Here is a 13,958-nt window from a genome sequence, read left to right as displayed (position 1 = left end):
TCCTGAGTTCTCCCTTCAAGCTGCTATGAATGTTTTTGTGGAAGGAAGAAGAATTTAAACTCTAGATCCTAGTATCATATTTGGATGTTTGGATGCAGTATAAATTTTGTGATGTGAGATTTAGAATACTCAGCCTATAGTTGTAAAAAAGTATTTCATAAGATGTTAATGACAGTTCTTGGATATGCAAGATCTTAATGTTCCCTCATGTTTACCTTCAACTTTCATGAACTGCATCCATATCTTTTATGTTAGTAGTTAGTTTACCTCCTAAAAGTACTAGAAATTTGAGGTACAAAGGAATCCTAAGGGCATCTGGAAGAAAGTAAAAGTAATAAAAACTGACATTATGCACTATGGTGCTATGGAAATAACGCCAAAATGATGCCATTATTTCACTGGCTGAGTTACAGTGTTAGTCTTTGCAATGAGTGATCTGGCCAGTTTGCTGAAACATTTAGATGGCTTTTATAGCAAGATAGGTCTGGCTTTGGTTCTGTGCTTGCTTTGAGCTTTAAATCACCTTGATTGATCATATTCTCAGAGGAAGACTTTCAGGGCTTAAAATACATAGGCAGCGTACATAGGCAGTCTAGAGTCAGCATGGCCAATGGCTCTACAGGCAGAGAATTTTGTTACCAATTTGGATTGTTTGGGCATAATTCATAATGGAGAACCTGATTATTTAACAAAGTCTTGTTTGGAGAACAAGGCCTTGGTCTTGACTTCAGCTACATTGTTATCTGTTGGGATGGAACTGCAGGGCGTAAGTGATCTGGGAGGTTTCTGGCACGCTTTGATTAGTTCCTTCTCCAAGTGATCAAGGAAGGAGATGTGCTCTGCTGGACCTCATAATAAGAGTGAAAGACTAGTTGTACATTTGAAGGTCAAAAGCAGTTTTGGTTGTGGTGGCCATGAGGTGGTAGAGAGGAGGCTGAATAGCAGTTCACAACAGGAGAGCAGATTTTGACTTCTTCAAGGATCTACTGTGCAATAAGGCCCAAGAAGGAAGATAGGCCGAAGAAATCTGGTTAGTATTCAAAGATGACCTCTTCCTACCTCCTAGCTCAAGGAGTCCATCCCAAAGAACAGTCAGAAAAAATGCTCATGTTAGAATAACTCTTGAGAAACTATATACAACATTTTAATCAATTTCTAAAAGGGTTGGAATTCTTGGATTGTTTTATTTTCTGTGTATGAGAGGTCCTTGAATTATTTCTATATGCTAGAGTGTTTAGTTGAACAAAAACCTTTGAGACTGTGGGATAATACCAAGCTGTTCTGTGCCACAGAAAGTGAAAATGAAAAGCCTAAGCTTCATAAATAACAAGCAGTTGAGTTGATAGTATCTGTTACAATGATTCTAGTGACTGATCCATGTATATACTGCAGAGAATGATGGAATAAGCCACTATCCATGTGGCTTTGAGAGCCCCTTCTGTCAACAGATTGGATCATGAGTCTAATCCTGAGTTTACAGTCAGTCATCTACAATATGGTATTTTCTCTTTTGTGTATGAGCACTGACTCTGTGTAGTTCATACAGTGTTTAGTTGTGAGTAGTCTTTGATGCTTCAGAGGATGGCTGAAGTCAATTTTCTTCATTATGTGCCTAATATATATTGTAACTTTTTGCTTAACTTAGAAATCTTATTTTGTTTGTCAACTGTGCAGCACTGCCGCCATGGAATTTGTGTGAGCAGAGAAATGGAGATGCGTCCTGTCGATGGAGAGTGGGGACCATGGGGACCTTATAGCTCATGTTCAAGAACTTGTGGAGGTGGAATCAAGAGCACCACGAGGCTCTGTAACAGACCGGAGTATGTTATTTGTTGTTTTTCTTCATTAGAGCACAATGAAGGAATTATGATATAATGGTTTACTTCAACATAATACAAAGGCATTGTGGTTTAATGAGCTCGTTCAAAGCACCAGTAAAATAACTGTGTTTTAGCCATGTCTGAAAAGAGCAATGAGTCTAGAGATTCCAGTCTGCTTAGAACTTCTAGAGTAATTTTTCTTCAACTAAATGATTCACTTTTATAGATATTGATGAAAACTCACTTCAGTTTAGAATCTTGTTTTCTAGCTTTACTCTATATACTGTGGGTTTTCTTAAACATCGTGATACTTTCTGTGGACTAGAAGTTGCAAAACAAACATGGATATACTGCCTAGGAATCTTTTTAGTGAAACAATTGATTTGCTTGGTTTTAAGACTCTTTCATAACTACCACCAGTAGCGTTCAGAAGCAACACTGATTACAGCACAATCAATTACAATTTACATTATAGTAAGAAACTTCCATTGACTGCATAATCCATGTGTATTTCATTCCCTGTAACAAAAGTCAGAGAGACCTCTGCCCTTATCTTCTGCAGAACAGGAGCTGCAATTTTGTCTGTTGGCTTTTCTTAGAAAGTAACGCTATCTTGGTATTATCAGAAGGATAAATGAACCTCAGTGGGATCACTCCAGGTTATTTTATTTTCCCTGATGATTAAGCAGAAGTGGACTAGATCTTGATTAAACAGGCCTCTGTCAGTCTGTAGTAGCTAATGCTACTAATATGCTCTTGATTATTTTTTCCTTTCCAAGAACCTGCTAGTATGGAAATATTGTGTAACAGGATTTACGAGTTAGGAAATGTACATGAGACTTATGAGTAAACGAAATTGTTTTCATGCTTTAGATATTCTGATCCTCAAACTGAAACTGAAATTAAGAGTACAGAAAAGAGCATATCTGCTCCTAATTTTGTATTCTATCTTTGTCACTCTTTAACATAATAATTTAAAATTGCAGAGGAAATACTGCTTCTTTCATGGAAAGCAGGAATTTCAGAAAACCAGGGACAACATTTTACATTGATCTGTTTTTATTAGACCAAGAAATGGAGGAAAGTACTGTGTTGGCCGCAGGATGAAATTTCGTTCCTGTAATACTGATTCATGTCCAAAGGGCAAAAAAGATTTCCGGGAGCAACAGTGCTCTGAATTTGATGGAAAGCATTTTAACATCAATGGTCTTACATCTGCTGTTCGCTGGCTTCCGAAGTACAGTGGTAGTAAGTAACTACATTTTTTTTTTTTCAATTCATAAAATACAAATGTTTCTTTAACTGAAGTAATAAAACAGACAAGAAACCTGTTGGATTTTCTTTCCAGTTTCAATGAAAGATCGCTGTAAACTTTTTTGCCGAGTTTCTGGAACAACTTCCTACTATCAGCTGAAGGACAGAGTTGCTGATGGTACTCCCTGTGGAGCAGAAACCAATGACCTTTGTGTTCAAGGCTTGTGCAGGGTATTTAAATCTAAACTTACTAATTATTAAAATCAGTTTTAACAGCTTGTAGAATATATATTACATAAATATACACTGAAATAACCATTACTGAAAAATATGTAAATCCAGATGTTTTGAATTTACTTAAGTTGATTTTAATCCCTACCAAATTAAAATCTGGAGATTGAGGCAATTAAGCAAAGCATATACAGCTGAATCTGAGTACCCACAGTCTTTGCTTATTAAGCCTGATGTGTTGTTATTGTCTGAGAGAGCAGAGGGAAACTGATCTGATATTGGTGTAAAGGGAAGAAAAAAAATCATGCTGTGTGTTTATTGCTATCATGTTGCTGCTATCAAAGAAGTGAAGAAGTCAGAAAATGCAAGGGTAGATAGATTACATATTTATGATTTCACTGCAAAGTCAGGATGAACAGACCCTGGAAAGGGACCATTTAAACATGCTTAATAGAAGTTATGAAAATGCCTACCAGATTTTGTTTGAAAATAACAAACTGATGTATTATAAAAAGTTCAAGACTTTTTTTTGTCCTTCCTAAGTAGATTTGCTGATTTCAGTGAAACTGGCTAAATTCAGAATGAGGAGAAAATGTAGCTTTTTATTTGGATGTACATCAAAATGAAAGAGGAAATGCTAGAGAGCAGTCCTGTTTATGATTGTGGGACAAAAAAAAAAGCAAGGAGGTTTATGTAAATATTTATGAACAAGAAGTGTTTCTGTTCTAGTCTACATGTATTATCTCTCTCGCTTTGCAGTCATGACAGACTTGAATAGAATTGATATTCATGGATACGCACATAGTCATTTTAGAATTCCAAGACTTTATATAAATATGCCTTAGTCTACATACCATGTTGATTTTTTTTTATACAAAATCTTTAAGTATTTTTAGGTAGCTTTGTACAGTTTTTTACATATTAAGTTAATTTGTTGTATTAAGAATGTATAATCAAGAACTATAGTTTTTGCCATACATCACAGTGTACTACATGAATTGCCAAGGAATAGTGGATAGAAACAGTGAATGAAAATGTTTTTGGGGAGTGGGAAGCTAACATTGTGTGTTTTCACTGTTTTCCACTGGGCTGAATGACACAGCATTGTATTTTTTGTAGCAAGCAGGCTGTGATCATGTTTTGAATTCCAAGGCAAGGCGAGACAAATGTGGAATCTGTGGTGGTGATAATTCTTCATGTAAGACACTTGCAGGTACTTTCAACCGTGCTCGTTACGGTATGTTTGTATTTTTAAAATCTTAATGTACGTTTCAGTGTGGTTTAGAAATTGTGTGTTTGAGGAAGTGGGATTTCACTGTACGATCTTTTTGGCCTCTGCTAACAAAAATTATCCCCAATTTTCACTCATGTCCCCTTTCAAGGATGAACAGGAAAGCACTGCTGTGTGTCCCATTCAAATGAAAGGTCTGTCTGCGCTATTGGTGAAAAGAACAGTTCAATAGTTAGAGGAAAAAACATAAGTAATCTCTGGTTTCATATCAAATTCCAAAAGGCCTCTTCATGTGGTTTCAGTGGTTGAAGGAGACCACAGGCAAAGTGAAATGATGCTTGGAGAGCTGCCAAATAGGATCTCCAGTGGAAAAAGGAGTTATTGGTCAGCAGGGAAAGCATATTTAGCATCCTGCTGGATTTATTTATTGCTTTCTAGGCAGAGGCCTTGCGCCATGCAAAAAAGTATCAGAAAGCTTAAAGGTGGGATACTACTCCTCCTGTACAAATAAACATAACTTTTCTTCTGTCTGTCCGGAGATGCTGGAAGACACAAACAGCTATTTTTATTAGAGAGTGGGTTTCTGAATATGTAGTCAAAACAGTAAAGAAAAAAAATGTAGTTTTTTGTTTTTCATCACTACAAGTGTCACACAAATTACATCACAAATACATGTGATACAAATAAATAGTATACTGAAGCTACCATTCATTCAACTGTGGTAGAGACCGTCACTGTGTTGTTTACCTGCTTTGTCATCTTAGTCTTATTTGCTTCTAACTGAAATTAATTCCACAAAGTAATACAGTTTTCATTTTGTGCGTTTTTTGTTTTTTTTTTGACAAAATGCAAGATCTAAAAAAAAAAAAAAAAGAAAGAAAAAAGCTAATCATTTTTATATTAAAAAGTAACTTATAAAAAGTGGAAGCTGATAGTATGTTGGTTTTTTTTATTATTATTTTTTCAATTCATGACTTAGTGTAGTCTGATTTGAAAGTTAGTTTGTCATTTGCTTTCCTAGATGCTTTAACTGACTTACTGTAGTGCTACTTGTTCTGAGGAAATAATTTGTATAGGAGCTCATATTTACATTGGGGTATATGACTACATTCATTATGTAGACTACACTAAAACAAATTTCCCAACTTCTTGCAATAGATGAGACAGTGTCATTAGTTCTCAGCATCACATAGAATTGCTTGGATTAGAAGGGATTGTCTTGTGTCAGTGCTCCTACCATGGGCACGGGTTCCACTCACTAGATCAGGCTGCCAAGGGCCCCATCCTACCTGGCACTAAACACTTCTGGTGGGAGAGGGATCTACAGCTTCTCTGGGCAGCTTGTTCTATTGCCTCATCACTTGCTGAGTAATGATTTTCTTGCTAACATCTAACCTAAATCTTCCCATTTAATTTAAAGCCATTTCCCTTCTCCTGTCTTTATCAGACCATGTAAAAGATCAGTCTCTGTCCTGCTTATAAGTTCTCCTCATGTACTGGAGGGCTGCCATGAGATCTCCATAGAGTCTTTTCTTCTCCAAGCTGAGCAAGCCCAAATTTCTTATCTTTTCTTTATAAAGCAGGTGCTCCAGTTCTCTGATCATGTCGGTGGCCCTCCTCTTTGTTGTATCACTAGATAAGCTTGCCAAAGTCTGCTCGCTTAGTCTAACTTGTGCCATTCCATACTGTCACAAGCCATTTTACTGAGGAAGAATTTGTAATGAGGCAAAAGCAGCTTGTGGTGCAAGCCTGTATTCATACGGTTATGAGGACAGTCACGATGTTGTCATTAAGTGCTTAAATGACAGTGAAACAATCACTGTGATGAAGAAATTCACTGTGATGAAATGCTAATTGGCTTAACACCCAGCTTAGAAAGTGGTCATCTAAATTTGTGTGCATAATTATTATGCTGGTTATTGTAATTGCAGTAGTCTAGAGCTTCTGAGGATTTCCTGGAAAACCGTCTTTCTCACCACCTTAGTATGTGACATAGCGTCCTGTTTATTCTCGACAATATGCTAGGCAATTTTATTTGTAGTTTCCTCACGTATTTTGTCTTCTGTATTCCACAAGGTTTTCAGTGTGAGAGATGAGAACCTTTTTTTGTGTGGGGGGGGTTTGGTTTTTGTTTTGTTTTTCTTCCCAATAGTGCTAGAACAGTGACCAAGGGCTGTTTTTATCCAGAGCGTGTACAAATTGTGCAGTTGCAGTGCTGCCCCCATCTGGTAACTTTGATGGGCCTGTGATCAGTTTAAACATTCCTTTTAAGTGTGTGGCGTGATTTGGTAAAAGTACTGGCAAGTTAGTAAAGAAACTCAAAAGGCTATTCTCATTTAATTTGTTACTCATGGAGGTGAGTCAACTAACTAAAGTTCAATACAGACAAGACTTTGAAACACAGCAAAACAAGTGGCAAATGTTAGCAAAGATTATATTAATGCTTCAGGTTGCATGTTTTTGTTTGTTCTTTCCTGTTTGCCATATTCAGTTGTTCTTAGTCACGGTGATCCTTTTGAATTTGTAATTAGCATCTGTGAGAAACTACTTTTTTTTTTTTTAGCCTTTACTTAAGTACAAAGCAACAGATCTGAAAAGTAGATCAGTACACATCTGATTGTGTTACATGAAGACAAGGATACTGTAACACTGATTGGAGGTACTGCAGGAAGCAGTGACTCATTTGTGAAGCATTTTTATTCTAGAGAATGCTTGCCGTGATAACACTTGCAGTAGCAGAATGTGGCATAGCTCATTTGTTCAGTATATCTACATCTGTTGTAGCACTGCACAATTTGAGTACTTAGGACTTGTTCTTTACAGTGCTGTGATGAAATACTGTTCGAAGATTAACTGCTCTCTAGGTGAGCTCATCTTATTGTTAAAGAACAGAATCCTCATTTCTGAACACAGGAATGAATTTTAGCTGTCTTTTGAGTTTTGAAAATAAAAATTCTATTCAACTGGCTTAAAGAACAAAGGTACATAGAGATATTCATATTTCCATCCTGAAAACACGAGGGTATTGAGAAGTAATGGTTGCTAGTGCATGATAGGATTTGTTGAATAAAACTAGTTAAAAATATGCTCATTTGGTAGCATCTGAGTATTTTGTCTGTGGTTAATTTGTGAATAATTACATTGCAGGTTACAACATTGTCGTAAAGATTCCCAAAGGAGCAACAAACATTGATATTCGGCAGCACAGCTACTCAGGGAAACCAGAAGATGACAACTACCTTGGTAAAAACATCCAGTGTATGACACTGACAGATGATAGTTTTCCTGCTCATGTCAGAAGTCTGCTCTAGACACACATTCTCAGAAGCTCCATAAAGTCTTTAGAGCAAATATGTGGTTATATTGTATCACCACTTGCCTGACTTTCTCAGTAGGTGCTAATTTCAATAAAAATGGGATGATGGTAGGTTTCTGATTCCTAAATGTCTCACTTGTCAGAGAAGACAAGTTACAGCATACTGTATGATTTTGTCAGTCTTTCAGTTTGTTGTGGCTACAATAATTAAATCACTGTGAACCACCTAAAGAGTAACATGAGCATTTGAGTTTATAAATATTGAAAACATTTTTAGAAATGAAACAGCCAGCAAACTTACCAGATTTCTCATGTTTTTTTCTATGTTTTCATCTTCTCTGAGTGTAAAGATGGTATTTTGATTTGGAATTTATAAATTTACGAGTATGTGATAGAAACAAAGAAATCACAAATGAATGATACCAAAGACCTTTTTATTACACAGTAATCGTGTTACCTCTGAAGTGCCTGAGAATATATTGATTCATAGATTCTTTCTTTTCTTTTCCATTGTTTTTTTAATGTTTACTTTGCTATTCATCTTTGTTATTATAATAAAGTGGTTATTATTACTCTGAATGCATAATAATTCCCTTTTTATTTTGTTTTACTTTAGAATTTACTTTTAGTAGCTACTTAACTAAAAATTGCTCCAGTAAGTGCAAGAATGTGCACTGTATGATAGGACAGAAGTATGATGTTTCTTCTCTTCTTCAGTACTTAGCTAAACTAATCTAAACCTAACTAAATTTAAAGTGTAACTGTACTGAGCTTTCAGCAGAACAAATATTAAATGTGTTACTGCAGAGAACTGACAACTGCTCAAATGAAAGCTGCTGATGGTTGCGGTTGAATTCATGCATTAGAAAATATCTAATACAGCTTAAAAATCTTACACATAGACTAAAACAAAGCTGCGTTGTTGCAAAGATGTGCTTTTGGAAGTTTTGATAGAAAGAAACTTCTAATTAAATAGAAGCTTTACTTACGTATTTTATTTTGCTTACAGCATTATCTGATATTCGTGGTAATTTCATCTTGAATGGAAATTTTGTTGTAAGCATGTCAAAAAGAGAAATCAACATACATGGAGCAATTTTTGAGTACAATGGTTCAAACAATACAGTAGAACGAATTAACAGCACGGATAGGATTGAAGAAGAGTTAACCTTACAGGTGAATGTTTACCTTTTTTTTCTTGAATTTGAAAATTGGCTACGTGGTCATTGTGTTCGTAATCTTATGTCATGCTCAAATTTACTGAAAAACAGTTATTTTATCTCAATTAAGGTTTTGTGTGTAGGGAATTTATACAACCCTGATGTGCGTTATTCATTCAATATTCCAATAGAAGACAGAAGTGATCTGTTTACGTGGGATCCCTATGGGCCCTGGCAGGACTGCAGCAGGATGTGCCAAGGTACTGTGAATTCTTCTGTCATCGGATCCGAAGAGCTGATGGCATTTAGGAAGGGTACTCAGATTTTGTCATGTCTGCTCGTAAGGAAGAAACACAGCATTTTCAGTAAACTTTAGGTGCAAATTGCATTTAAGGGCAGAATGGCTTCACTTTTCCTCTTTTCAGAATAATTCTATACCCAGAATCATGTTTATGTTCCCTCCCTTTTTAAATGTGGGAGTGGTTCATAGAAGATAGTTGAATCAAGTCTAGTGCATCCTTTATAATTGCATGTCTACTAAGATATATTAAGCATCTGTTATAGTACTTCTAGACGGTGACTGACTGGTTTGTATAGTATTTTTCATATGTTTTTCTGTGTTATGGTTATCTGCTACTTTGAACAGAGCTATTTGGAAATATAATTTTAAACCAATATTCCATATGCTATTGCAGCCTAAAAATAGAGCCACAATATGTATGGAGAGTATCTATGAAGTGCATAGGCTCAGATTTTTATTTTTTTTTTAATAGATACTCCTATTAGCAGCTACTTTCCCCTACTTTAGATAGATGGTGGATTTCTGCCAATTATGATTCAGGCTAAAGGCATACTCTTGTGCTAGAGAGCCATTAGATCTGCCAACTGTGGTACTTCTCCAACCTGAAAGACTTCAGGTCTTTTAGATACTTTGTGCTCAAACTTTCTGCTTCCTTGAAGAAAGGATCATGACCTCTTAGGTAACACAGTGGTGAATGATAACCAGGAAGGTAGCCAGCTGCACAGAGATGCATGTTTCAGCAGGATTTGCCGTATACAAAGATTAATAATAATGGGGTATCTCAGCTAAATTCCTAAATGGTGAATGAAATCTATTATTGCAAAAAGGCTCTCTTATTTCATCCTGCTTTTCACTGTTCTTCTTTTAAAGGTATTAGAAGAAGAAGAATGACATGCATACGTAAAAGTGATCATGTGGTAGTGTCTGATCAAAGATGTGAACATATACCTCCTGTTCCAGATGTCTCTGAAGAGTGTAATACAGAGTGTGAATTAAGGTAAAAAGAGGTTCCTCACTAATTGAAGTACCGTGATCTTACTTTTATTGATAGAGGTTTAAACAAAGTAATTGACTGCTTTATTCTTCCTTCCATCACTCCCTCTCCTTCACTCATCCATCCTTTCTCTAATCTTTCCCTCCTTTCTTAAATCTATTTATATATATATAACTATTTATATATCTGGTTTATACATTAGGGCTACAGTTCTGCGATTAAGTAGAATTAACATTTTTTTTCTAATTTATATTCATAAAACTCAAAGTATTTTGTTAGGATTTTGAATCGGTTCTCCATGTGCTGGCACAAAATAATTGTATTACTGAGCAGAATGCGTTTTTTCACCAGAATTGTACCTGTAACTGAAACTAATTTGAAACTCAGGCTTTTTTTCTTTTTTTTTTCCACTCTAAAAAAGCCCTCAATTACATGTTCAAATTATGAAGGGTGAGGAGTGTAGCTTATATTTTTCAAAGTCACCTGGGAGGTTTAGACAAAATGCAGCTGTAGGTGCTTTCTCTGAGTGCTTAATTAACTCAATAATCATAGTTAGCTTTCTATAATGGGTTATCTTTGTAGGTGGCACAGTATTGGCAAAAGTGACTGCACATCAAAGTGTGGCCTGGGGTATCGATCCATAGAAATCCATTGCATGAAGTACTCCATTTCAAAAGGACTCAGTGCCCTGGTGGACGATAGATACTGTGCTGATCAGCAGAAACCACCAACCAGAGAGCCTTGTCATGGCGACTGTATGTTAACAAGTTGGCACTACACAGAATGGTCAGAGGTATGAATTCAAACCTCATAATGAAAGCATTATAGTTCTAGTTAGTGTTCGTAGGAAATCTTGGTATGTATATTTTTCAGTTTAAATAACTAAAAGAAAATAATGCTTGACATCCAGAATGGTCAGAGGTACAAATTCAAAACCTTTTAGCATTAGACTTCTAATTAGTGTTCATTATAACTCGTGTTTTTTCTGAGTATATATTTTTTAGTTTAAGTAACTGAAAGAAAATAATGTTATACAAATGAGATGTTGTTGGAAGAGCTAATACCAGTCTCCGGATTTTGGTTAACTGTTGGACATGATTCCTCATATTCTTGTAAGATACTCTGTCTACAATAGTTCACAGCTCATATTTAGAGTCAGCAGAGAATATCAGGGTGCTAAAGGTATGTATTTTATTTGGAGCCTTAATAATTTAGTACTGTGTGTATTGGAGAAAAAGAATAAGTACAGTTTCAGCTTTAACCTTCATTAATGAGTTTTGTTTTTGAACTACTAAGCAAGGTGCCAAATTTATCTAAAGTGAACACAGTAACAATGTATAACTTTGATGTAGCTACATTTGTCTAGCACTAGGCTTTTCACCTTTAAGACTGGTAGCCTATTTTGACCTTTGTTTTTCATGCTATGCTTCCTGTTTCATAATATCATCTGAATGCTGCAGTGTTCCAAGAGCTGTGAAAGAGGTATCAGAACCAGAGAAGCTTTCTGTTTGAACAACTTGGGTCGTCATCTTCCTGACAGGGAATGTCAGGAACTTCCAAGAGTTGTAACACAGAGTTGCAATGAATTCTTATGTCCAAGCTGGTCTGCTAGTGAGTGGAGTGAGGTAATGGATCATGTGAAGTTTAAAACTCCTTTGGGCCTGATCATCAATATAAAAATAGTCTGAACTGTGTTTTGTTGTGATTATTTTGGGGCACATGATAGTAAAAGTTCTTCAGTCATGGGACTGCACTCTCAGGTGTACATATGGAGTGAGAACTTCTGAAAACCACACCTAGATTTAATGTTTTTCTCGTAAATTTAGTTACATTAAAGTGATATAGCAAAAGCTCCTTTACCTGGTCATATACCTTCCTTTTATTCTGAAGCAAAGAACCTTCAGCCAACTGAAGAGCAGAATTATATCCATTTCATTGTAGATTTTATAGATGTAATAGAATGATGGATGGCTTAAACAGGTTCCCAGCAAAAGCTTTGATATGTGCACTCACATTTTAACTAAGTGGTTTTATTCTATTGGAAATAAGCAAGTTTTACATTGTCTTCATATTTAATAGCTTTAGAAACTTGATGGCGATTATTTATATTATGGGTTTGTCGTAATGTTTCCTATAAATGGAGAGCTTACAAAAGAAGTAGTTCTGTTGTGTGATGTTCATTCATGGAATATTTTTGTGAATTATGTAGTCTTCAAAATCCTGCAGCTTACTATAGTAAAGTGAAGTCTTTTCAACCTGATTATTAATATTATTTTACAGTGCCCTGTGACATGTGGCAAAGGAATGAAGCATCGACAAGTATGGTGCCAACTTAATGATGAACAACTGAGAGACGATTTCTGTAATCTGAATGATAGACCAGGATCAGTAACACCATGTGAACTTCCTGAGTGCGCATCTTGGCAAGTAGGGCCTTGGGGAGCAGTGAGTACATATGTATTTCTGGCTTTTTGTTACTGTTTCAGACCATGAGTGATCACAAAACAGCAACTTTTATGGATTTCAGTGGGAATGTTAACAGCTATTTGAAGGCATATTCACATATTTGTTTGGTGCTGTTGACTGTCCAGTCTGTAATTTAGGGATGTCCTCATGTAAATTAAATGCTTCAAATGGCCACTAACTTTGAGCCTTAATATAAAAAGTTACTAATGATATTTTTCCTGAACATGTTTAATCTCCAAAATAATGAAAATGTAGGTAGTATAGCATTCAAATGAATGAGAAAGCAAAAGACCAAGTATTTATAGATGCATCAGCACATTTAACTTATAGTTTGAATTAAGATCATTGAAATATATATGCTAAATAATAGCAAACAAGAAGGTTTAGTATTTGGTTGTTTGTTTGGATCTTCAGTTAGAAAAGAGCTTCTGTCTCTTAATGTAAAAGTACTCTCCAAAAATATGTTCTTTGTCTAATTGTGCTCAGGGTCAGCAGTCCTGGCTTAATCCCTTCCCAGTCTGTTGCACACCCTCCATCCAACATACTGCTGGGGGCAGAGTGGGAAAAAGGGGAAGTGGTGATATTTTGCAAGTGTGGTTGTGCAATAACCAAAATATTGGTTTGTCGTGAACACTGTTTTAATACCATATGATCCAAAATTTACCTCCATCCAATACATGTTCCTATTAATGCTAGAGAGAGTTTTAAAATGTAATTAAAAAATAATTTTATTTAAACACTGTGCTATTTCAAATGTGTGACATTATTAACAGTGCACTGTAACGTGTGGACGTGGATACCAGATGCGTGCAGTCAAATGTGTTACTGGGACTTACAGAGTTATTTTGGATGATGACAGAGATTGTAATGCTGCTACTCGCCCTAGAGATAACCAAGTAAGTTAAGAAATAACTTCCAGTTGGTTGAGCAGTTGGTTTTAGCATCTAAAACACAAACCTGCATCTAAACACAAACACTGTGTGCCTCTGGTGGTGCAGTGGTAGAATTGCTGCTTGCAACACCAGAGGCCCGGGGTTCGAATCCCCCCCTGGAGCACAAGTGGCAGAAGTGCCGCTCTGCTACACAGAAGGGCTCGAATCTCGGGAGTTGGACCCGATGATCTCTAAGGTCCCTTCCAACTCGCACGATACTATGATACTATGATACTATGATACTATGATTGTC

At 36.1% G+C, this 13,958-nt stretch overlaps 1 protein-coding gene across 1 annotated transcript in view; it reads left to right on the top strand.

Annotated features, from left to right (window-relative positions):
- Positions 1-13,958, top strand: part of ADAMTS20 (ADAM metallopeptidase with thrombospondin type 1 motif 20) — an 84,111-nt gene that overhangs the window by 36,681 nt on the left and 33,472 nt on the right. The window contains exons 12-23 of the mRNA XM_072333591.1: positions 1,675-1,820; positions 2,887-3,068; positions 3,169-3,305; positions 4,425-4,542; positions 7,684-7,779; positions 8,862-9,028; positions 9,143-9,272; positions 10,184-10,310; positions 10,890-11,100; positions 11,768-11,932; positions 12,588-12,752; positions 13,547-13,669. Coding sequence (XP_072189692.1) covers positions 1,675-1,820; positions 2,887-3,068; positions 3,169-3,305; positions 4,425-4,542; positions 7,684-7,779; positions 8,862-9,028; positions 9,143-9,272; positions 10,184-10,310; positions 10,890-11,100; positions 11,768-11,932; positions 12,588-12,752; positions 13,547-13,669 — 1,767 coding nt within the window. The remainder of the gene's footprint in view (positions 1-1,674; positions 1,821-2,886; positions 3,069-3,168; positions 3,306-4,424; positions 4,543-7,683; positions 7,780-8,861; positions 9,029-9,142; positions 9,273-10,183; positions 10,311-10,889; positions 11,101-11,767; positions 11,933-12,587; positions 12,753-13,546; positions 13,670-13,958) is intronic.

Source organism: Excalfactoria chinensis, chromosome 1 (genome assembly GCF_039878825.1).
Source record: "Excalfactoria chinensis isolate bCotChi1 chromosome 1, bCotChi1.hap2, whole genome shotgun sequence".
NCBI lineage: Eukaryota > Metazoa > Chordata > Aves > Galliformes > Phasianidae > Excalfactoria > Excalfactoria chinensis.
The sequence above is the reverse complement of the archived record's forward strand: the minus strand, read 5'-3'. Positions and strand labels throughout refer to the sequence as shown.